The 26270-nt window shown below is 37.7% G+C and overlaps 1 protein-coding gene across 2 annotated transcripts in view; it reads left to right on the forward strand.

Annotated features, from left to right (window-relative positions):
• Nucleotides 1-4749: 4749 nt before the first annotated feature.
• The window catches only part of SIK2 (salt inducible kinase 2), a 119113-nt gene continuing 97592 nt past the window's right edge, over nt 4750-26270 (forward strand). For both annotated transcript variants that reach the window (XM_040482945.1, XM_040482947.1), the window contains exons 1-3: nt 4750-5004; nt 23694-23810; nt 26168-26231. In XM_040482945.1, coding sequence (XP_040338879.1) covers nt 4870-5004; nt 23694-23810; nt 26168-26231 — 316 coding nt within the window. In that variant the 5' untranslated portion in view covers nt 4750-4869. The remainder of the gene's footprint in view (nt 5005-23693; nt 23811-26167; nt 26232-26270) is intronic.

Below are 26270 nucleotides of genomic sequence, written 5' to 3' on the forward strand. Positions count from 1 at the left end.
GCTTCAGATTCTGTGTCTCCCTCTCTTTCTCTGCCCCTCCCCACTTATGCTCTGTCTCTCTCTCTCTCTAAAAAATAAACATTAAAAAAATTTTTTAAAGACCAAGAAATTTCAGTTGGCCTTAATCTTAACTCTGGGCTGTAGCTGCTAAAAAAGAAAAATTGCACTATCTTTGGCTGAACTAGTATGAGTACGGCATCTGGATCAAAGGAGAGACAGGCCAATATTCTACACCGCTTAGACTATACCTCGGCTACTGTATTCAGTTTGGGGAATAATATTTTAAGAGACACTGACAAACCAGAGTCCAGAGAAGCACAAGAAGGAAGGGTAGTGGGCTAGAAACATAATTAAGTAGACAGTGAATTTGGGAATGTTTTGCTTGGACCCCTGAAGAAAGAACATGATGGTAGGTGTGTGTCTGCTTATAATGTCTTGTACCAGGTAAAAGAACTAAAACTGGATATAAGTCAGAAGCAGCTTTAAAGCTAATATGAGGGCATATTTTCTACTGAAATGAACTGTTTCACATAGATTACATGTGAGACATGTAATGAAGCATGAAGCATGAAGCAGGAAACCACCGCTTGGCACCATCTGTTAAGTGTCTAGAGATTTCTGTATCAGAAGGGAAGATAGACTCCCTATGATACTCTGAGATCCCTTTCAAATTTAGGATCCTAAGAAAACCTGTCATCTGGGAGGAGATAGAAAAATTTTGAAATGATTTTCAAAGTTTAGGGAGAATCACATGTTTTTCATTTAGAGAAGATCCATCACGGCCAAAACTAAACTTGAAAAATTGAAGCCAGAACATGGCTACCCATCCTTTAAAAGAACCAAAGAAAGCCTTGTTTAAATAGCGTCCATCCTCTAGTTTTATTTTCATAATAGTTTCTTAAACATAGTGGCACCCACATGTTCATTAACTTGACAGATCGATGCATATTTGGGGAATACCTGTATTTTATAAGCATCAGAAGCTATTTTAATTGGCACAGGTGAGTGATTGGGACTTTCTCATGTACATTCTTCCTTGTGTAATATAAAAAGAAAAGCATTCATTTTAGCTTTGTAATCTCTTTTTTCTAAGCAAAGTACTCCAATAAAGTCTCCACCAGGTTTCAGTTTTGAACTAAATCTGAATTCAGTCCTGAGCTGCCTGGTGTGTTGACTTTTATTTTGTCCTAAAACAACAAAACAGTAAAAATGCAGATGTTGTTCATGATCAAGGAAACATGGCACATATCTTGTTTTTCAAGTTCATAGACTATCAGTTTCAGCAAAATACGTACAGCACTGTGAACCATGAAGGTTCCCCTCACATTTCAAATCACTCTTGCGTTAACTCTTTGCTAACTCCTCTCCACATTTTTGTTCTAAGTTCAGTATGTTCTAGAATTCATTCTTATCTCAGCTTCTCATCATCTTTCTTAATTGTTTATATATATACATGCTTTTGCCTTTTGGCATGTTATCTTAACATCTTTTTACTAACTCAATGGCAAATATAATGGATTCACAGCATTAACTGGGTATATTGCATTTTAAAGGTCAAGCAAGTAGGAAATGTGGTATCCAGAGTGTTCTCCCTCATTGATAATAAAACTGGAGATGAAAAATTGCATGAAACCTCTCTTGTCTCCTTTTTTCCCTTTTATCTTACTTTCTTTTTCCTGATTGGTGGTGGTGGTGGTGTGTGTGTTTGGGGAGAAAAAAAGAGGAGAGGGAAAAGGGGGAGAGAGAAAGAGGAGAGGAAAACAAGAGTTGGATAATATTAATAATTTCTAAAATGTATATAGCTGTCATTTGACGCAAAAGCACATAAGAGACACTTAGGGAAAGAACTGCAGAGGGGAAAGTAGATCTCTTGGACTGAGGAAACTGAGCTGAATCACAGATTCCAAGATTGCAATACTCTTAGTCCACATAGTCTGTCCAGGGTTCTATTTACAGCCTACCGTAATTTTCAGTGGTGCACCTGCTGCATTTCCAAGGGGGCAAGGTTTATTTTTGGCACAGCTCCTCCTACTTCTCTCCTATCCATGGCTTCTCTTCCTCTGACCTCCAGACACTCAGCATCCTCGCACTGATCTCTCATTTGCCAAAATCCTGTTGGTACTCCCTGCCATCTCCTCCTCCTCTTTCCAGCCCCAAATCGAGTCCTATTTCCAGACTCTGCAAGGAAGTAGTTGGCCTGGTTATCTGATTAAAATAATCTGATGGAGAAGACTCTTAATTTCTGTTCAAAAGATGTACTTTAAAGGCGGAGGTTGTTAGCTTTAGATGGGTCTCTATTTGCATTTTGGGGTTCTTATGTAAATAGCTTTGCATCGGGTTCCCAAAGGAACCCAACCCCAGAGCATTTATAACACATTACTCTAACTGGCAAAATGTATATAGGAACTCTTTTTGAACCATGGTATGGATGTGGGCTCCTGGTATAGTGATAAAAACCGTCATACTACTCTCCTCAATCCAGAAACCTGTCTGACAACCTTCCTTCTCACTTTTGCAAACAACATAATTCACAGTGGAGTAAGGTATTGCATGCACAATACCTTATTGAAGGACAGAAAAACAGCGGGTGGAAGGCCCAAGAACCAACTGATCCTACATGAAGAATATTAATAATATAAAATGTATACATATACACATTAAATTTTCATTTAAAAACTAAAACAGAAGCTGCAAGAACAATACAATATCTACCATATACCCCTTATCTAGATTTATCAGTTGAACATTTTGCCGTATGATCTATCTTTGCTAAACCATTTGAGAGTAAGTTACAATATCAAAAATACTCCAGTGTGTGTCTCTTAATAAGGGCACTCTATTTCATAACCACAATTACAAAATTCAAAAGGCTTAATTAACATTTAAACAAAACTATTATCTATTATACAATCCATATTCAAATTTGAACAATTGTCCTGAAAATATTCCTTTATAGCACGTTTCTTACTATTCAAAATTACATGTTGGCTTTAGTGGCAGGTCTCTTTACTTAAATCTATAATGGGTTTTCAGCCTTTATCATTCATGACACTTTTTTTTTTTTTTTGAGTATAGGCCAATGGATGAGTAGACTATTTCTTAATTTGCATTTTTCTAATTGTTTCATTGTGATTAGATTCAGAACATGGATTTTTGAGTGAGATACTATATAAGAGACACTGTATCCTTGTCAGTATCTCACATAAGAAGGCACATCATGTCATTTTTATCCCATAAGTGGTGACGTTAACTTTGATTATTTGTTAGGGTGTTGTCTATCAGATTTCTCCACTGTAAAGGTGCCATTTTGTCACTTTGTAATGAATAAGAAACCTGAGGATACTTTGAGAGTGTGTAAATATCCTGTCTCAGGGATTTTAACATTTATTTTATAATTTTTAAATCTATTGAGAATTCCATATCTGAATCAATTATTATAATGGTTGCAAAATGGTGATTTCCTACCATTTCTTCCAGTGCATTAACTGTCAAAAAGTTATTTCTCCCCCCACCTTTATATTTATTTAACAGTTTAAGATTAAATATGCACTTGTGTATTCTTTTTTGAATTATGACACAATGAATTTCATTTTTATCATTATTCATTCATGGTGCTCTAATTGTCCCAGTTTTGGTAAGTGGAGTTAGCGTCAAACCGGCTCGTTTCCTTTTGTTGTGTGCTCACCGTTCCTCGAAAATCTTGCTTCCTGGCACAAGACCTTCAAGGACATTTTATACTTTCCATCTTTCTGACCTCGAATCAGCCATTTCTTCAGAGTCTGGTTCCTTTTAGTAGAGATTGGCATTTAGAAAGCAAGATCTGGCGCCATGTAATATATTTCAAAATATTACAAGAACACTGTTCCTGTTTCCTTGGGCCGCCACACGGAAGACTGGTGTGTGGTGATTTGCAATCCTAATTCTACCGTGATCTGCATGACCCTGGCAATTCCCTTCATTCTTTGGGGCTTGATTCATCATCTGAAAAGAAATTGGATTAGACAGGTATTTCTTAACCTTTTCAGGGTCACCGACACGTTTGCGAATCCGACAAAAGCTACGGTCCCATCTCCCCACAGACCATCTCCAGAAAGCAAACATTCGCATACATTTTAGGCGGGCTGAGACTCTGAAGCCCATTTGAGGCTCCAAATCCCTGGATTAAGTGATCTCTAGTGTGTTTTCAAACGCCGACATTCTGTGTGTCTATAAGCGACCCTGCTGCTGTCAGAATGATTCCTCAGAGACATCAAAAGGTGGAGGGATTTCTACAAAAACAGACGAGAAAAGGATACAAAGAAAGGAGCCTGTGAGCAACGCGTTGCTCAGCCACAGTTCTTGCCCGGTGCCAAATGCAGTCACAGGTGAGCGGTTTTGGCGGGAAGCTCCCCAGGTAGGCGGAGAACGCCGAGGCAGGGGAAGGAGACCGCAGACCCGGGCCAGGTCTCTGCACCCCTCCGTTCCGCCCACCAGGGCTCGCTCTTGCCCTTCGTCTGGGTGGCCGAGGAACTGGGCGGGCCAGGCGGCGACCCCGCCCCTGGCAGCCGCGAGGCAGTCGAGAACCCCGGGCACCGGAGTCCGGAAAGAACGCGCCGTCCAGGCCCCGCCCGTCTTCCCTCCCTCCCCGCCGCCGACGTCGGCGGTGCTCCGGTCGCCATGGTGACCAATCGAGGCCCGGGCCCGCCCCCGCCTCCCAGCCCCGGCCCCCTGACGTCGGCGCACGTCAGCGGCGGCGCGCGCCTGGCCGGGCCCTGCGGAGCGGGAGGGAGTGAGCGAGGGAGCGAGCGGAGCGGCGTCGCCGGAGCCCAGCCGCGCCGCCGGCCCGCCAGCCCGCGCTCCAGTCCGCCGTGTCTAGCAGCGGGGCCCAGCATGGTCATGGCGGATGGCCCGAAGCACTTGCAGCGCGGGCCGGTCCGGGTGGGGTTCTACGACATCGAGGGCACGCTGGGCAAGGGTAACTTCGCCGTGGTGAAGCTGGGGCGGCACCGGATCACCAAGACGGAGGTGCGGCCCGGGGCTCGGCGGGAGCGTCCGAGGCGAGGGTCCGGGAGAGGAGCTGTTGGCCGGGAGGGGCGGCTGCAGCGGGGGGTTGGGGTGGGGGGGGCTGGGTCTCCAGCTGAGGCGAGGGGCCTGGGACAGTGAGGACCTGGGAGGTTCAGGGGGTCGGTGAGCGCCGAAGGGCTCGGGGCCCGCTCCCCCGGAGTCGAGTGTCGTCCAGTCAGTAACCCGACCAGCCGGGGCTTTGCCTTTTCTACGCCGCCCTCGGTGGCCACACAGAATTTCGCCCAGAGCCTCCCACCCGGGCCGTGACCTGGTCCGTGGCCTCCGCTCCAGAGCCCAAGTTCCGCGTCTTCCCTGCTTTCAGCTGGGGGGTGGGGTGGGAGGGGAAGTCTGGGTGCTCCCGGGCTGCGCGGCGAGGGACGGGGCCGCCTGCGCCCGGACTCCCGCGACGGGGCATCGCGCGGCCCCCATGACCGGGGCGCCCCTCCTTGGCCCGGCGAGGACGGGGGGCCCCCCGGTGGCCGGGAATGCCCGGCCGGCCATTGTCCATCTTGTCTCCCTGCTTTTGCCCGACAGCGTCTCGGATCTGGTGTCAGCCTCGCTTGATCTCGTGCCTGAGGCATTTCCATCTAATACTCCAGACAATAGAACTGGTGTTAAAATGGTCATCCCTTGCCTTTGCACAGTCGGTGGCTCGGTCCTTCTTCGCCTAGGTTGTCCCTGTACCAGGTGTGCGTTCTGGCTGCAAAGACGCGTTCCTTAAGCCACATCTGAGGCCGCCTCTCTACTCCTAAAGCCCTCAACTGCTTCCCGACGCCGAATCCTGCATCCCCCCCCCCCCCTCTGCTGCACATTCTAATGCACCGCACATATCTTCTCACGAGTCTCTGTTCTTACCTAACCCGCCCCCCTTCCTTTCACTGCCTCAAGCTGCTCTCCTCAGGGTCTCTATTTTAAGACGTGCAAATTAAATACTTCAGAGAAACAGTTAAAACCATTCTTTAGAATAAAACCTTGTGTTTTTGACGTACTCTACCCTGCCTTATTGTAGTTGGTCTGGAGTTTCGTCCTTTTTCAGTATTTTTTTTTCTACCCGGTTTTCATCCTATTCAGTTTTTCCCCTTATTAGTGCAAATGCACTACAGCTTGAATATGCAATAACCTAGGACTTTTTTTTTTTTTTTCCCAGAATTGCTATGTAAGGTGAAGGACATTTGAAAACTTGAGTCATTTTTGTTGCTGTTGTTCTTGGAAGTTTTGCTTAATGTGAAGGAGTCCATTTCCAAAAAGTAGGGGCATCTGGCGTTATGTCATCTTCAGTTTTTGTCCTCCCCCCCCCCCCCCAGTCCTGAGGGATTCCGAATCTGACTTATTTTTTTGGTATCAGGACCAAGGTCACAAATTTACCATTGTTACCAATTATGCTAAGTTTGTAATGATAAATAATGGGACTGTAATGAGATTACTTAATCCTGATCCCAGCATTACTAAAAATGAAGACATTGATGCCATCCCTCTAAAGAACCATGGCCTAATGCCTTGCTCTTTCCCCATAAATTACATTAAAAGAAGGCATTTTTAATTGTATATCTGTAATGAGCCCTTGCTTATGGACCCTAAAAATCGAACCAATTGTGCGTTAAAGAAAACGTCTACAGAACTTCTGAACATTTTTTATGTGGTTGAATTCCAAACCCATTAGTTCATAATTTTTTTTTCTCATCAGCTTTCAACAGTGTTGGTTGCAAGGTTTAATGAATTCAGCTGTTATTTATTAGGTCAAATGTAGATAATACGGTATCGATTTAAGAACTGTTTACGTGGAGCTGGTGTGAGTGACACTTTAGCTTGAGGTTGACAGTTTAAACCGAGTGCCTTTTAAACTGATATATCTGGTGGAGCTAGGGGGCACTGTGGAGCAGTACGGTGGTTTGGCTATCAGATACTGAGATCGATGCATTTGTAATTAAAGGCACAGGTTGGATCCTGAAAGATCGCTCAGATCCTCGTATACATGTGTAAAATGATTTAATTTAAAAGCTCAATTTCTAGTCCACAGAACCCACCTATCTCCCTTTCCTTTTCAAAAGAAGGTGGCCTTGGGGCACCTGGGTGGCTCAGTCGGTTAAGCCTTGGACTCGCTTTCAGCTCACATTCTGACCTCATGGTTGGTGGGCTCCAGCCCCTGGTGGGGCTCTTCCCGGCCAGTGGGGAGCCTGCTCGGGATCCTGGCTCTTGCCCTCCCTCTCGCTCTCTGTCCCTCCCCCGCTCATGCTCTGTCAGTCTCTTTCTCAAAAAAATAAAATAAAATAAACTTAAAAAAGGTTTTTAGAAAAGGTGCCCTTAACATATGATAAGAAATAATGTGAATTTAAGATGGGTGCATGTTCCTGGTAATTTGGTGTGAGTGGCGATTTTAAAGTTGAGAGGAATGAGGGAAATAGGAGGGTAGTGAAGAGAAAAAGTTCTTGTAGATCTGAAGTTTTGGAGAGTTGCTCTGTGAACTTTCTCTGTAATTTGCATTAAGAATTGTTTAGCAACAGCACTGATACAGTTTCTTAAAGTATACTATTAATAAGGATTTTTAAAGCAGTGTTTGTTATCTTCATTCGCTGGATGATTGATTGATTGTGTCTTCACTTGATTGATTTGTGTCTTCAATCAATACAGCTACCTCAAATACTGTAAATAAGATGGCTAGTGGCACCCTTAACGTTTTATTTATTATTTTAGGTTCTCATTGCTGAACGTATTACAGTAATTACAGTGAGAGAAATTAAAGTGGTGTAAAGAACAATATCAGATAAATACCATGATCGTACTTAGGCTTATAGAAATTTCTTCGATATAGTATGTCTTAAAATCAATGTAAGTTTGTGTTTCAAAACTTAGAGGTCTTGTTTTGCAAGTTTGAACCCATGGCAAATTTTAGGACTTAATTTAAATGTCCGTGTGATGAAAAATTGGACCCCGTTATTTTTTTTTAATGTTTATTTTTTGAGAGAGAGAAAGAGAGAGAGAGGGGCAAGGAGAGAGGGAGAGCGAATCTCAAGCAGGCTCAGCTCTGTGAATGCAGAGCCCAAGGTAGGGCTCGATTCCAGGAACCCTGAGACCGAGACCTGAGCTGAAATGAGTTGTCTGCTTAACCAACTGAGCCACCCAGGCACTCCAGGGACCCAGTTATTTTCACTTGGCACTTCTCTGTCACTCGTTCTGAATCACGGAAGAATGATGTATTTTCTACACAGCTTGGGAGATCCAAGACTGTTTGCCTTTTAGGAAAAGAAAAATCAGTACACAAAAAGAGATCTTCATTTTGGTCTAATCTATCAAATAGCTTAACATTGTTTAAGAAATGTAATTACATTCTCATCTGAAGCAGTATTCTTATGTTAGATCTCTATGTAAATTTTGCACACAAAAGGCAAGGCAGGTGGTGGTAGAATCCAGCTTCCTAATATAATACTTCAGAAAAGCTTTGTAGTGTTGGTTTGTGGTTTATGAATTAGAGTAGCTAATTTTGTAAAATTAGCATAATGGGAAAAGAATAATAGCATTTAGACTGTTAAACTATTTTAGGCAATAGTGGTTGCTAGTTTGCTATGCTGTGTGTGTCCTTGAGTAGTGTTTTATTTCATGAATACTGTGCTAGCAAGGAATTGTTTCCTTCTAATTGTATGGCTAGTTTTTTTTTGTTGTTGGTTTTGTCTGTTAAATAAAATTCCAGAAAAGTCGTTTGTGCCCTTAAACTTTTTTGTTTTGTTTTGTATTAAAGAAATAGTCTTACTATAAAAAATAGAAGCATATAGTGTACAAAGAGTACATGTGTAATTCCTCCACCAGTGGGAGTAAATCATTCTTATGACATATTTCCCTCTAGCCTTTAAAATTTTTTTCCATAGATGAGATCATATAATATATACACTTATATAAATTGTATCCTTTTTTCCATTTATCATTATAGCATATTTTGGTTAATATATCTAACTTCATAAAATATTTTTAATAGCTGCATAGTGTTTCACCTAGTGGATGAATCCTCTTATTTAACAATTTTCTTATTAAACATTACGTAATTTCCAGTTTTCACTTAGAGTAAATAATTTGCAGTGAATAATCTTTGTATATGTAACTCTGTGCATTTTTTCCTGGGGGAGGGAGCAGGAGTGGGTAGTGAAATTTGGAGGTAAATTCCTAGAAGGGAAATTACCAAGTGAGAAGATACTGTTTTCACATTAAAAAGTAATATGTATTATCAAATCAATCATGTTTATAATTGAAAAATTTTAAAGTATAGATAATGAAAAGAATTACCCATAATATCACCACCCCAAAATAACCATTAGTTATCGTCAGATTTTTTCTGTGACAGATAATTAAATTTCCCTCAATACCGTTCCTCTTGTATTGCTTAGCTAAAGAGCATGTAAGTGTGTGGTTTGTGGAATCTTGAAGCTGTTTCACAGAGGTTCTGAAATTCAGTGTTGGGCTACTTACTTATCCTTAAGAGAAGCTGGAATGCAAAACTGATAGATAGCAAGGACAGCCTGAAAACTGGTTTGTTTGTTTTTTCACTGAAACGCTGTCTGTGTGCATTTTGGGGCTTTTAAGTTTAGGCATAATTCTGTACTACCTTAAAATATATTTTTATAGCTTTCCAAATAGTTAAATTATCAAAATGGCATTTTTAGAGCAAGGGTAGAAACAAGAGAAGATATTATACTCTGATCACAATGTTTCTTGAAGAAGAGAACTTAACTTTTCTTTAATACATTTGAATTTTATGTTTTGCTTTAAAGTTTTAAGACTCCTCTCAATAGTCTTAGTAATAATCTTGTGCGGTGAAATATTCCATATTTAGCAGCAGTACTATGTACAACAGAAGGACTTGTTTTTACCAAATAGTATTATCACTAGTATTTATATCTGGGCCTATGTATGGTCTTTATAGTGTGTTGAAACGAAAATTACATTTGTCGTGGAATACATATGCTTTATTAGAAACTGTTCTCTAGTTTCTTGGCACCCCAGGCAAGTAATAGTTGGCAAATTATTCTGCTAAATATTGCTCAAAATGATCTGTTCTTTTGAGGGAGTAGTTGGGGACAAACATCCAAAATAGAAATTGTGTAAATTTTTATATTCTGTAGAAATTTTTAACTTTAACAGAGTTTAAAGTGTTCTGATTCTAATTCTACTGGGAAATTCTATCTCAATATCGGGCAATTAAGAAAACATTTATTTGGAAATAACTGAAACTGGCCTCTCTTCCTGGATTCATATGATGACATATGACTTACGGGCCACTGCTGATGGCAGAGGCAGTTTCCTTGGAGCCAAGTGGAGTCCAGAAATTCACTAAGATCATTCTTTGCTATTTAGTGTACCTAGCCCTTCTTTCACCTTCTACATCCATATTTTTGAAAAAAAGTTTGTTTTTTTTTAATGTATTTATATGCCTTTATACAGAAGGTTTGTGGAGAATGCTTTCTCACCCTTCAAAGAGAAATAGCCAGTATATATCTAGTTTGAGATTTTCAAAAGAATGAAAGACAATTACTTTTGGGGATTTCATCAGAAGATCATTTTAAAAAACATTTAAAAACACTTTAACAGTTAAAGTGATAAATCTTGGATGAATTACACTGAAAAATGATGCTAAAATTTAAGTTCTTCTCTAAGATAGGCATAGTATTTATGTGTGTTCCCCAATAACATAAGGAACACATGCTCATTGTAGACATCGTTGAAAAGAGAAGAAAATAAACATCTTTAATGCCACCATCCAGACCAGGACATCACCGCTATTAATATTTGGTTCATATCCTCTTAGTTGTTCACATATATTTTATATGTTAGTAATGAAATTGATATTGTCTATACATATGTTTTTTTTTTTTTTACTTAATGACTTACCATTTCCCCAAGTTAAAAAAAAAAAAAAAAAGTAAAGCGTGGCTAATTAGTATCCTTACATATGACTGTACTTTATTTGATCAATTTCCTATTATTGAACATTTAGATTATTTCCCTCTCTTGCTGTTTCACTTTCTAAGATAATGTTTCAGAAAGCATTTCTGTATATTTATATATCTGTATCTATATCTATCTGTGTGCTTATCTGATTTTTCCCTCAGAGTAATCCCATGGTAATGTACTTTCCTAGCTCAAGGAGTATGTCCTTACATCTATGTTACGGCATGAGATGCCAAATTACCCTCCAGAAAAGTAGCACCTGTTAAGTTTCACCAGGAAGAAATCATTTGCCAGGAATATTGATTTTTAACATTTTTCTCAGTTGATAGGGGAAAATAATATTTTTTATTCGAATTCACATATCTGATTTAGTATTTTTTATTTACTTTGATTATATGGTTTTATTTTATTTTTGATGTTTTATTTATTTTTGAGAGAGAGAGAGAAAGTGAGCAGGTGGGCAGACAGGGAGGACCAGAGAGAGAGGGAAACACAGAATCCAAAGCAGGCTTCAGGCTTGAAAAAGCTGTCAGCACAGAGCCTGACAGGGGGTCGAACTTAACGAGCCTTAAGATAATGACCTGAGCCGAAGTCAGACTATAACTGACTGAGCCACCCAGGCACCCCAATTACATGGTTTTTATAAGATATGTCATTTCTTTTGTAAATTGCGTTTTTATCCTTTGGCCCATTTTTTAAAATTGAGTTGTCATTTTTTTGATTTGTTTAAATAATTTTTAAGATAGAATATTTTTAATCATTTCTTTTATAGTCATGATAATCCTCGGTTCAATTTCTATGGATCTAAAAATGTAGTGACATTTACCTTTTCTGCAATCTGTTTTCCTTACCCACCATTAGAAAAGTCAAATTAAATCTTGATGAGAATTTATTTCATTATATAAATTCTTATACCTTAAAAGTCAAATTTTAAGTTGGAAAAAAGTCTAATTTATTTAAACTTAAAAGGTAGAGAACTCCATGTTAGTTTTACTACTGACTTTTTGCTGCTTTCAGAAACCCTTTCACTGTGGGACCACTCAGTCATGTTGACTTGTCAGCCAAATGTTCTGATTCCACCCATGATTTGATATATAAGCTTGTAAAGTTCATTTAATGTTTAATTTCAAAGATTTATATGGTAAGAATAATGCTCTTTGGTACTTCAGAAGAACTGTATACAATTGGTATATTAGTGGTAAATAGTGCTGAGGCAAATGTTACCTGAGACAGTAAACATAGGTTAATCCCTTCTGATTTGTTACTAGAAGAATAGCTCTTATTGTGTAACTTCCTTGTAAATTCCCCTAAAGTTACTTTTGTATGTGTGGCTTCTTTAAGTGCATAAGATGAATATTTCTTTAATGAGAAGTGAAAAATAATTTTTGTTAAATTATCAGAAAGACAGGATAACATTACCATTAAATTGCATTTTGAAAAGGTGAAAAAATGTCTTTCATCCATCAGCTTAACACTGTTTCCTTTCTGCTCTTGCATTTAATTGCTTATCTTCTGTACAAATTTGTATTTTACACGTTATTTCTTATATACACATTGCTTTTACTTTGTTGGAAACATTTTTCTATATATAATCTTTTAATGTTTAAATTTTGTGAAATACCCATTTTATACAGAATTTAGAAAATAAAATGACTGATAGTTCACAGATGGGGAAGTTAGCATATGTGATAAACAAAATGATTTCATTTTTTTCTGTTTTTCCTATTAGAAAAGTAATTCATGCTCATTGAAGAAAAACTTTCCAAAAAGTATAAAGCAGAAAAATAAAATAATCCCCAATGTGTTTCACACACTGATAACATTTTTGTCATATTTGTATCTAATTTTCCCTGGCCTTTTTTTATACATACCTCCTGTTGAGAATTCACTTATATACCAGTTTTTTTTTTTTTAAACATTTTTTTAAACATTTTTGAGAGACAGAGACAGAGCATGAGTTGGGGAGGGACAGAGAGAGAGAGAGAGGGAGACACAGAATCTAAAGCAGGCTCCCGGCCCTGAGCTGTCAGTACAGAACCTGACATGGGGCTCAAGCCCACAAACCATGAGATCATGATCTGAGCCGAAGTTGGACACTTAACCAACTGAGCCTCCCAGGCACCCTTAAATACTAATCTTTTTAATTTAAAATTTTAGTCAAAGCACTTCTCTATATTTTTAAGAACTATTATAATAGTTGTGTAACACTCATAATATAAGCTTACTATAACTTGAATAATTATTTCCCACTTACTGTTTCTGTTTCTATATTACAAATAATATTCATTGAATATATTTACAAATAAATCTTTATCATCGTTTTAGATTATTTCCTTCAAATAATTTCTCAGAAGTAGAATCCTTAAGCTAAATACTGTGTGTGATTTTTTCTTAAGTGTAATTAACATGGTGTTATTACTTTCAGGTGTAGCATTTAATAATGATTCAACAATTCATACATTACTCAGCATTCATCACAATAAGTGTACTTTTATCTTTTGATTTTAATTTTTTTTATTTGAGTGTAGTTGATACACAGTGTGTCATTACTTTCAAGTGTACAACTTAGTGATTTGACACGTTTACACATTATGCTACATTTATCTTGTATAGCTACCATCTGCCCCATTACATCATCAATACGGTATCATTAACTGTATTCCTTATACTGTGACTTTTATTTCCATGTTTTATTCATTCCATAGCTGGAAGCCTGTTTCTCCCTCTTTCTTTCACCCATTTTGCCCAATGCCCCACCCTCTTCCCCTCTGGCACCTATCAGTTTGTTCTCTGTAGGTCTGATTTTGCTTTTTGTTCATTTGTTTTTGGTTTTTTTGGATTCCACTTATGAGTGGAGTCGTATCGTATTTGGAGATATGATGGAAGATGTGAGGAAGGAGAGAATCCCCAGCAAGCTCTGCCCTGTCAGCGCAGAGCTAGACATGGGCTCGATCCCACGAACCATGAAATCAGGACCTGAGCCAAAATCAAGAGTTGGATGCTTAACCCACTGAGCCACCCAAGTGCCCCAATTTCATCCTTTTTTTATGGCTGCATAATCCATTTTACATATACACACACATACTACATCTTCTTTATCCATCTTTTGATGGCCACTTACATTGCTTCCATATCTCAGCTATTGTAAATCATGCTGCATTAAACATAGGGTTACATGTATCTTTTCCAATTAGTGTTTTTGTTTTCTTTGGGTAAATGCCCATTAGTGGAATTACTGGATCATATGGTGTTGCTATTTTTAATTTTTGACTAACCTCCATACTGTTTTCCACAGTGGCCTTGCCAGTTTATATTCCCAGCAACAGTGCACGAAGTTTCCTTTCTTCTCCAGATCCTCACCGACACTTGTTATTTCTTGTCTTTTTGATTTTAGCTCTTCTGACTGGTGTAAGGTAATAACTCATTTTGATTTTGATTTGCATTTCCCTGATGATGACTGATGTTGAGCATCTTTTCATCTGTCTGTTGGCCATCTGGATGTTGTATTTGGAACAATGTCTATTCAGGTCCTCTGCCCACTTTTTAATTGGTTTGTTTTTTTGGTGTTGAGTTGTATGGGGTTTTTATATAGTTTGGATATTAACCCCTTATCAGATACCTCATTTGCAAATATCTTCTTCCATTCAGTAGGTGGCCTTTTTGTTTTGTTGATGGTTTCCTTTGCTGTACAAAAGCATTTTATTTGGTATAGTCCTAATAGTTTATTTTTGCTTTTGTTTCCCATGCCAAAGGAGACCTATCTAGAAAAATGTTTCTATGGCTGATGTCAGAGAAATTACTCCCTGTGTTCTCTTCTAAGATATTTAGGGTTTCAGGTCTCATATTTAGGACTTAATCCATTTTGAGTTTTATTTTTGTGTATGATGTTAGAAAGTGATCCAGTTTCATTTTTTTTGCATGTAGCTGTCCAGTTTTCCCAGCACCATTTGTTGAAGATTATCCTTTCACCGTTGTATATTCTTGCCTCCTTTGTTGTAGAGTTGTTGGGTGTATTTCTAGGCTTTTGTTCTGTTCTGTTGGTGTATGTGTCTGTTTTTGTGCCAGTACCATACTATTTTGATTACTATAGCTTCGTGATATATCTTCAAGTCTGGGATTGTGATACCTCCAGCTTTGTTTTCTCTCTTAAGATTGCTTGGGGTCTTCTATGATTCCATACAAATTCTAGTGTTTTTTGTTCTAGGTCTGTGAAAAATATTACTGGTATTTTGATAGGGATTGCATTAAATTTATAGATTGCTTTGGATGATATAGACAGCTTAATGTTGATTTTTCCCATCTACAAGCGTGGAGTATCTTTCCATTTGTTTGTTGTGTTCAGTTTTTCTTTCATCACTGTTTTATACTTTTTGGAGTACAGGTCTTTCACCTCCATGGTTAAGTTCATTCCTGTGTATCTTATTCTTTTTGGTACAATTGTAAATGGGATTGTTTTCCTAATTTCTCTTTCTGCTATTTCATTATTAGCCATAGAAATTCAGTAGATTTCTGTATATTAATTATATATCCTGTGACTTTCCTGAATCCATGTATCAGTTGTAGTAGTTTTTTGGTGATGTCTTTAGAGTTTTCTATTTCAAGTATGTCATCTGCAAATGAAGTTTTACTCCTTCCTTACGAATTTGGATGCCTTTTATTTCTTGTCTGATTATAGTGAGTAGGATATCCAGTACTATGTTGACTAAAAGTGTTTAAGAGTAGACATGCTTGTCCTGTTCCTGATCTTGGAGGAAAAGCTCCTAGTTTTTCACTACTGAGTATGATGTTAGCTGTGGATTTGTCGTGTACGGACTTTATTATATTGAAGTAGTTCCCTCTGAACCTATTTTGTTGAGAGTTTTTGTCATGAATGAAAGTTGTACTTTGCTTAATGCATTTTTTGCATCTTTTGAGATGATCATATGGTTTTTATCTTTTCTCTTGTTAATGTGATGTATCACCTTGATTGATTTGCAAATATTGAACCACCTTTGCATCCTTAGAATATATCCCACTTAATCGTGCTGAGTGATTTTTTAAAAATATTTATTTATTTTGAGAGAGACAATGCAAGCAGGGGAGGGGCGGGGGGGGAGGGGGGACAGATGATCCGAAGCAGGCTCTGCCCTGACAGCAGTGAACCCCATATAGGGCTCAAACTCACAAACCGTGATATCATGACCTGAACTGAAGTTAGATGCTCAGCCTAGTCAGATGCTCACCTGAGCCACCCAGGTACCCTGGTGAATGATTTTTTTTTTAATGTATTGTTCAATTTGATTTGCTTATATTTTGAATATTTTTGCATCTGTGTTCATCAGAGACAGTGGTCTGTAGTTTTTGTATGTTGGTTTGTTTGTTTTTTGTAGTGTGTTTTATCTGGTATTGGTATCAGGGTAATGTGGCCTCTTACAATGAATTTGGAAGTTTTCCTTCCTATTCTCTATTTTTGGAATAGTTTGAGAGGAATAGGTATTATGAACTCTTGTTTACATGTTTGGTAGAATTCACCTGTGAACCCATCTGGTCCTGGACTTTTTTGGGGGCGGGGGGGGGGGGGAGTTTTGTTGTTGTTGTTGATTTACTGATTGAATTTCATTGCCAGTTATCAGTCTGTTGAATATTCTGTTTCTTCTTGATTCAATTTTGAAAGGTGATATGTTTGTAGGAATTTATCCATTTCTTCTAGGTTGTCTAATTTGTTGCCATAAAACTTTTTATAATCTCTTATAATTCTTTGTATTTCTCTGATGGTTCTTTCTCCTCCTTCAATTCTGATTTTACTTATTTGAGCCTTTTTTTTTTTTTTTTTTTTTTTTTAAGTCTGGCTAAAAGTTTGTCAGTTTTGTTGATCTTTTCAAAGAAGTGGCTCCTGGTTTCAGTTTGATGTAATAGAGTTTTTGTAGTCTCTACTTCATTTATTTCTGCTCTATATTATTTTTTTCACTTCTACTGGCTTTGGGTTTTGTTCTTCTTTTTCTGTCTTCTCTAGGTGTAAGTATAGGTTTTTATTTGAGATTTTTCTTGCTTCTTGAGGTAGACCTGTATTGCTGTAATCCTTCCTCTTAGAATAGCTTTTGTTGCATCTGAAAGATTTTGGACCATCGTGTTTTCATTTTCATTTGTTTCCATGCATTTTTTCATTTCCCGTTTGATGAATTGTTGGACCCATTTACAGTTTAGTAACATGTTCAGCTTCCATATATTTGTGTTCTTTTCAGGTGTGTGTGTGTGTGTGTGTGTGTGTGTGTGTGTGTGTGTGTGAGTGATTTCTAGTTTAATACCCCTCTGGTCAGAAAAGATGCATAATATGATTTCATTCTTTTTTAATTTGTTGAGACTTGTTTTGTGGCCTAACATGTTATCTGTTCTGGAGAATGTTCCATGTGCAATTGAAAAGATTGTGTATTCCACTGTTTTGGGATGAAATGTTCTGAATGTATCTGTTAGATCCCTTTGGCCTAGTGTGTCATTCAAAGCCAGTGTTTCCTTGTTGATTTTCTGTTTGGATGATCTGTCCGTTGATTATGTGTTAAAGTCTCTTACTATTAGCGTATTACTATTGATTTTTTCCTTTATGTCAGTTAATAGTTGCTTCGTGTATCTGAGTGCTTTCATGTAGGGTGCTTAAATACTTATTATTGTATTCTATTTTTGGATTGTTCCCTTCATGATTATATACTGTCTTTCTTTGTGTCTTGTTAGTTTGTATTGTAAAGTCTGTTTTGTATGATGTAACTATTGCTACCCCAGCTTTCTTTTTGCTTTCATTTGCCTGATAAATGTTTATTCCATCCCTTCCCTTTCAGTTTGCATGTATCTCTAGGTCTGAAGTGAGTCTCTTATAAGCAGCATATAGATGAGTCTTGCTTTATCCTTTTAGTCATCCTGTGTCTTTGGATTGGAGAAATAACCCATTTACATTTATAATTATCAATAGGTAGGTACTTACTGCCATTTTGTTACTTGTTGTACGATTATTATTGTAGTTCTTCTCTGTTCCTTCTTGTTTTGCTCTCTTCCCTTGTGGTTTCTTTAGTATTATGCTTGGATTCCTTTCCCTTTATTTTTTTGTCTGTTACAGGTTTTTGGTTTATAGTTACCATTAGATTCATTAAAAAAATCTTATCCAGATAGCAGTGTATATTAAGTTGATGGTTGCTTAAGTTTGAGCCCATTCTTACAGCACTACATTTTTCTCTCCCCCCCACCTCCCCCCACATTTTATGTTTATGATAGTCTATTTTACATCCTTTTATTTTGTGAATCCCTTGTCTGATTTTTCTGCCAGTGTTTAGGTGGTTTTCAAAGGTAGTTGCACAGATACGGCTGTTACCTTCGTATATGTGTGGGACAAGGTGAGCTCAGGATCCTTCACCATCTTTCTAGAACTCCCTCAGGATGGATAATTTTTAAGGTTCTTGAAAAAAAATGTCAAATTACCTTTCAAAAAAAATATAACCTATTTTATGGTTATACCAGCAATGTATAAAAGTGGCCATCTTATTGAACCTTAGCTTACAAGAGTGTTTACTTTTTAATTTTTGTAAATATAGGAGGAAATGAGAGGTATTTTTTGAGATATAGTCCACATAACTTATTAGGTATTTTATTGTTTTTAATTCATGTTGTTCCACTTCTGAGGTTGAATATTCAGTGTTATATGTAAGCCCTCCAGAATTGTATAGGAAACCTTCCTTTTGTCTCCTAGCAGAAGGAATATAAATTTTTCTATCTTAATAACTCACTAAAGGTTTATTTATTTATTTTAATGTTTTTTTATTTTTGAGAGAGAGAGACAGAGTGCAAACAGGGGAGGGGCAGAGAGAGAGGGAGACACAGAATCTGAAGCAGGCTCCAGGCTCTGAGCTGTCAGTACAGAGCCCGATGCAGGGCTTGAACTGAAAAACCTTGAGATTGTAACCTGAGCCGCAGTCAGTTGCTGAACTGACAGAGCCACCCACGTGCCCCAAGGTTTATTTTTTTAAAAATACATTGATGCATATATAGGATTTGGCTAGTTGAATAACAACAAAAAAGGAATCCCTCAATTTAGAGTCCCTTGCTTGATTTTGTTGTGACCATATAGATTTTGTCCTCGGTACTTTGTTCAAAGCTAAGTAGAAAAGGGATGCAGACAGTAAGATCCCAGAATTCTAAGTTATTAGTTATCTTTAAAATGAGCTGTTGGCTGGGGTGCCTGGGTGCCTCTGCTAGTTAAGCATCCGACTTCGGCTCAAGTCATGATCTTGTGGTTCATGAGTTTGAGCCCTGCGTCGGGCTCTGTGCTGACAGCTTGGAGCCTGGAGCCTGCTTCAGATTCTGTGTCTCCTTCTCTCTCTGACCCTCCCCTGTTCACGCTTTGTCTCTCTCTGCCTCAAACATAAATAAACATTAAAAAAAAATTTTTTTTTTAAATGAGCTGTTGGCACACAACCTTTTTGTATGTTGGAACTTTTATACACATTGGGAAAATCCCCAAGTGCATATTTTTTTGTTGATAAAATTTGTTTTCCAAAACATGTTCTCTTTGTTCTTACAGGTCTATTAAATTCCTTGAGGGTAGGAATCACATCTCTTTGATTTTTGTATACTAAGCATTATTCCAGGCACACAACAGGTGCTCAGTGAATATGTGTCTAATAGGCTCTTTAAAGAGTAAAAAGACTCCGGGCACCTGGGTGGCTCAGTTGGTTAAGCATCCAACTTGAGCTCAGGTCATGATCTCACAGTCTGTGAGTTTGAGCTCAGAGCCTGGAGTCGGCTTCAGAATCTGTGACTCCCTCTTTCTCTGCCCCTCCCCCGCTTATGCCCCATCTTTATCTCTCAAAAAATAAATGAATGTTAAAAAAATGTTTTTTTAATTAAAAAAAAAAAGTAAAAAGACTGAACTTGAAGTTAGAAGGCCTGTGTTTTTTTTCCCATTAATTCACTTGAGCTTTAGGACCTTTGTAGATATGTGACATCTTTTGAACCTCAGTTTCATCTACTCATGGGTGCACTGCTTTTTCCATTTACTTCACAAAGTTGAGAAATAAATGAGATAAAATATGTTAAAGTATCTTGTGAAATTAAAAAGTACTGTACAGTTGTGAAACTCATGATCATTATTATCTGGGAAGTACTTGGTAATGAGTCCCATTGTTAAGAAATTACCTGGAAGGATATGCCAGAGCCTGCTAGCTAGTCACCAAGAATCCAATGTTTCCTCTTCTTCCTGGACCTATCACTGGACTGTGTCCTAGCCTCTTTCGCATTTAGATACGGTTATGTGACTGAGTTCTCACCAATGGAGTGAATAGAAATAATGTGTGCCACTTCAGGCCCAACGCTTAAAAACCTATCGTGAGGGCTCCCCAAGCTTTTTTCTCCTTCTCTCTCCTTCTGTCTCCAGGTTGGAATGGAGACAGTCCTGGGGTAACTGTGGAAGGCTTTAAGGGTGGTGAAGCCTCCTTTAACCTGCTTGGAGGCATCTGCACCCACCAGTTGTGCTACATGAGCAAGAAATAAGCCTCTGTTGTATTGGAATCTCTGTACATTTTGCGGTCTACTTGTCGTAGCAGTTAGACTACTCCTAACAATTAAAAGGAGCATGCTGACACATGCTCTACTTTTTCTTTAGTGCTTTATGTTTTCATAATCCTTACAGCAACCTTACAAGCAAGGGATCACAGGTCAAAGCTGTAAGTGTATAGAAATGTGGTCCATATACTTACAAAACAAAATAGAAGAAAGAATGATATTTTTTCATTTAAGAATTTTTTGGTTGAGAAAAGTTAAATAATGAGATTTATGACTTGTTATTATTTTTTATTTTTTGAATGTTTATTTTTGAGAGATAGAGCATGAGCAGGAGAGGGGCAGAGAGAGAGGGAGACAGAATCCAAAGCAGGCTCCAGGCTCTGAGCTGTCAGCACAGAGCCTAATGGGGGGATTGAACTCAGGAGCCTTGAGATCATGACCTGAGCCGAAGTCAGATGTTTAACCGATTGAGCCACGCAGGCACCCCCTGAGATTTATGACTTATTATTAAAGTTTATTTACATACCTTATATATTTTTCAGTTTTTCATTGTTGGAGGCCAGGATTTCAAAAGAGTATGAGGTATCTCTTGGTAATACCTTGCTTTAATTGGAATTTAGTGTGTAAATTTTTTCTTTAACATAATGTTAAAGCTATTATAATCAAGATACTCATTTTCTATTTATTAGCTGGTTCTAACGCATTTCATTATAAAAGTTTTTTGTTGGTGTGGGTACAGCTATCTAGACATCCTCTAGAAATTGGAGGACAAGGCATTTTCCTCAAAAGAAGCATGTGTGAAACTTCATATTACCTTCCTAAGGAATAATATTGGGGAAATTAAAATACACACTTATCCTTCTTTGTGGCAGCACTTACCCAAAGTAACCGATAATACTGTATCGTAAGATTGAGGAGGGAGGGGGTCGCTTTAAATCTATTTAGGTTTGAGGTGGTCCAGTATATATCAATGTCCCTAATATCAAGTACAATATTGATCAGTCTCCTTCTCTAGCATATTTTAGCATGTTTTACTTTCTAGAATATTTTGATTGTAGAAATAAATAATATACCATCAAACATAAAATAATTATCACAGAATGGACGCACTTTACTGTCTAGAGAGGGACCTGCCCCCTTTCTTCTTCAGCAATAAATTTAATTTGATACATTATATTTAGTAATCTGATTTCCCCTAGGAGGCTTGAGTTCTTCTCTGGGTTACAATTAACTCAAATCAGGAAATAAGCTGTGGACAGCAGATTAGAAATCCAGAAGGGTAAGAAATAAACCTTATAGTAGAGCTTTAAAAGGCAAGAGCAAAGGACAAAGCAGCCATAGGAAAGAAGAAAAAACTAACCGTATAAACAGGAGTTTGAAGGAATTAAGTGAATTGACAATCTCAGTCCTATTTTCTTGGATACCTTTTAGGAGTATTGAACTATTTATTATATCACATACAATAACTGATATTAATAATTGCCTTGAAAAGTAACATAAAACTGAGTTATGTTCAGAATACATTTTGGTAGAATGTGAGGTGCATTTTATTTATTTATTTATTTATTTATTTATTTATTTTTAATGTTTATTTTTGAGAGAGAGCGCACCAGCGAGCAGGGGAGGGGCAGAGAGAAAGGGAGACACCGAATTCAAAGCAGGCTCCAGGCTCTGAGCTGTCAACACAGAGTCCGACGCAGGACTCGAACTCACAAACCGTGAGATCATGACCTGAGCCGAAGTCAGATGCTCAATCGACTGAGCCACCCAGGTGCTCCAAGTGCATTTTAGAGTTTCTTCAGAACTTGTTATAATCAAGGTTTGGGTGGTTCCCACTGATCTGAAAATTTTAGTTAAATCAGGACGGCTTATTTCCTAACCAAATAGCTACTATTTCTTAAAAAATTAGTTCTTCTTAGGTTGCATAGAAAAAAGTACATGATTCTTGATTTCTGACTACCTAGTTACTCACCTTCAAATGCAGTTCCTTCAAATTATTAACCTTGGAGTGGTTTGAGTTCTTATCTATTTGTGCTAGAAAGAAGCTACATTGTTTAAAAATCAGATTCTTTTAAGGAAGTGAAAAGCTAGTGTAATTACTAACAGATGAGTTTTTGGACTTCAATTTTTTTTTTTAAGTTTACTTATTTTGAGAGAGCACAGGGTAGGGAGGGGAGGGGCAGGGAGAGAGAGAATCCTAAGCAGGCCCCACACTGTGAGCAGGATGGGGGTGGGGGATGGCAATGCAGGGGCTCTAACTCGCAAACCGAGAGATCATGACCGGAGCTGAAATTAAGAGTCTGATGTTTAACCGTCTGGGCCACCCTGGCACCCCTGCGCTTCGATTTTTAAAACAAAGTTGAATCCAGTTGGTATCTTTCATATAAATTGATTTTAATACTTTATATTTAGCTCCCCCACCACCGCCCAACCAAAGCTATGTCTACATTCTTTGGAATCTATCACTTTTCTAGAAAAATTGTTTCAATACAGCAGAAATTGCCTTCTACTCAGCTGATCATTTGTTTAGAGGTACTTTGCAGCGAGATAACTGGTTGAAGCTGCTGAGATTTTATTTCTTCAGTTTATAAGTAGAGTAAAACATTACGGTTACACTAAAAGAAATATATATATGTATTTTTTTTAATTTTTTTTTTAATGTTTATTTATTTTTGAGACAGAGACAGAGCATGAATGGGGGAGGGTCAGAGAGAGGGAGACACAGAATCTGAAACAGGCTCCAGGCTCTGAGCGGTCAGCACAGAGCCCGACGCGGGGCTCGAACTCACGGAGTGTGAGATCGTGACCTGAGCCGAAGTCGGCCGCTTAACCGACTGAGCCACCCAGGCGCCCCAAAGAGAAATATATTTTATTAAAGCGACTTTGCAGGGTTATTTGTCATGGCACACTAAAGATACTCCTAAACAAAATCTACCGCAGTGCCTCACATGTGGTAGATGTTTAAGAAACATTTGTTGAATGAGCATTGAATTTAAACTAGTTTTTGTTGTCATAGCAACCTACAGGCAAAGTGTCAGGGGTGCTGTATTTTTAATTTTTTTATAAATGTTTGTTTGAAAGGAGGGAGGACAGAGCTTGAGCGGATGAGGCAGGTGTCGTATATTTAAAAGATTCTTAACTAGAAAATATTAACCATCACATACTAATTGTATTTATTTGTGTCCGGGATGCAGGTGGCGATAAAAATAATAGATAAATCTCAGCTGGATGCAGTGAACCTTGAGAAAATCTACCGAGAAGTACAAATAATGAAAATGTTAGACCACCCTCATATCATCAAACTTTACCAGGTAGGACTTAACCTTATTCTTCTCCATGCTTCTCACAACCCATTCTCTCTTTTGCATCATTTTTCTCTTTTGTGTGAGTTTTTTCAGTCTATTAAAAAAAAGATGATTATATGGTTTCGTTAAGCTGGGTACACCCATTTTTTGTATTTTAATAAAAAACTAGGAAGTAAAAAACTAGTAGCTTAATTTTAAGTTGTCTCTGAGACTGTAAGGTATTTAATTCAAAAGTTTGTAGTTTTGCTTTTCTGATACTTAAGTCTGTTGTCTTTTGGTGGTGGAACCATTAATGGGGATATGGCAGTTTTGCTTATTTAAAAAAAAAAACACTTTATGTTTTTTGAAATACAAAGGTTAAAATAGCATATTACCTAGTGGCATACTTGGTAATACTTAGAACCAAGTCGTACATTTTGTTTGGGTTATTTTGTCAGATAAAGTAAATGAGCCATTTTTTTTTAAATCAACTTTATTGAGATAAAATTTTGTAAAATAACTATACCCATTTAAAGTATAAGCTGTGTTTTTTAAAAGGAAGATTTTCTCCGATTTTTAAAGAGTAATTCATGTTGAAGAATGACAATGTAATACAAAACATTTTTTTAACATTTCTATTTGTTAATATGTAGAATTTTCACACTGGAAAACTTTTTAAGCTAAAATGTTACACTCTGCTAGCCCATGACTTGTGTCTCCCTGGTGTGATGTGTGCACCCAGTGGTATGCTGTCCTCAGCCTGTACTGGCTTGTAATATCTATAACATTTTCAGAAGTTTTGTGAGTCAATTAATAGCGTGTTAGTAGCCCAAAATTGGCAATGGTGGGAGTATTTATACCACAAGAAGCTGTTCACAAGTCAGGGCCATTTTATTTTCCCCCCTACAGAGAGCTAATACTGGCCCACCACTGTGTATACTCACATGGGTTAGCACAAGTGTCCCGTGGGCATAAGAAAATATCAAAACGTCTAACTATGTGTATTTTTTGTATTTATCTTCTTGTGTGCACTTTATCATGTATATAATGTGTTTATACAATTATGCAGCACAAGTATGTAATTTGTGTCTCTTTACATTCATATAAACATACACAGGTCCGTGTATATATTTACATTTACATGCCTATGTACATATGTGTCTGGCTAGACGATTGGTTATTGATAGAGATTTGCAATTAAAAAGGTGTGGAGACCATTCGTGTTACCATTAGAATGAGAGACTATGATGTGCCACTCAAAACAATTCCCAAAGTTCTAAAACTGCACATGGCGCCTTAGGTCATATTTATATCACAGTATTTCTCCCTTTAAGCCTTTTTTTTTTTTTTTTAATTCCTAAAGAGAATACTTATAAGAAACTAATCACATCCTTAGAAGTCTGATGAACCATAAGCTAAACTGAGGCTACAACTACCATGTTTCACACAATTCCATCTTTATTTGAGCTAAATAATCAGTTAAATTGACTTACTATTTGGCTTATTTAGATGCAAATTGTAGATAGCTCTTTTCTGGCCTGATTGGGAATAGTCCTAAACCTACATGTTAGAGCAAAATTAGTCTTCAGCCTTTGAGTAGATGGCAGTTAAATTTTCACTGTTAGCTTGTGCCAGTACATTAAAAGATAGTGTTACAGAAAATCTAAAATTCACTCATTTTGAACTTATCAATTCATTTCCTTTTGGCTCATTATAGTTTGAAATAGCAAGTCAATGACACTGACACACTTCCTTTTCCAACCTAGGAAAACTAATTTAAATAAAACTGTACAGCAGTGAAGTTATGAAGAAACTTTTGAAGATTGTTTTTAAAATAACAGTAGTTTATAACAGTATGGCAGTACAGTAGGAGAAACATCCTATTGTGCCAGATTATTTAGGATATAGGCCAGATAAACTGAGCTCTATTTTATTATTCCTCAATCAGAGTCTACCACATAGCACAAGGCTAGAAAAGTCTGTGAGGTGATAAAAAGTTGATCTTCAAAGCTCCTTCTATCTATATTAATATTTCTTAAACTTGAACGTGTGTAACAATCACATTTTCTGTTTAAAAAATTTGTTAAAATGGGAATTCTGTGTCAGTAGGTCTGGGGTGGGGCCTGAGATGCATTTCTAACAGGTGCCTGGGCAGTGCCGCTTCCTCTGATCCATGGGCCAAACCTGGAAAAGAAAGAACCTAGATTTTTCACAGAAGAGTTAGCATAAAGATACCGTCAGTCGTGTAAACTTTGCCACCTTCTGAATTATTCGTAACTTGGGTACTCTTATTAGTAGTTTTATTTGTAATTCCATAGAATGTTGAATTAGAGTAGAATTAAAATCCTTTCCTGTCAGACTAATATGGAATTATTTATCAATAGGTAATGGAGACCAAAAATATGTTGTACCTTGTGACAGAATATGCCAAAAATGGAGAGATTTTTGGTAAGCACTTCACTGTTCTTTAAATTTGTTCTTAATTTG

This window comes from Herpailurus yagouaroundi, unplaced genomic scaffold (genome assembly GCF_014898765.1).
Source record: "Herpailurus yagouaroundi ecotype Mexico unplaced genomic scaffold, PumYag 161, whole genome shotgun sequence".
NCBI lineage: Eukaryota > Metazoa > Chordata > Mammalia > Carnivora > Felidae > Herpailurus > Herpailurus yagouaroundi.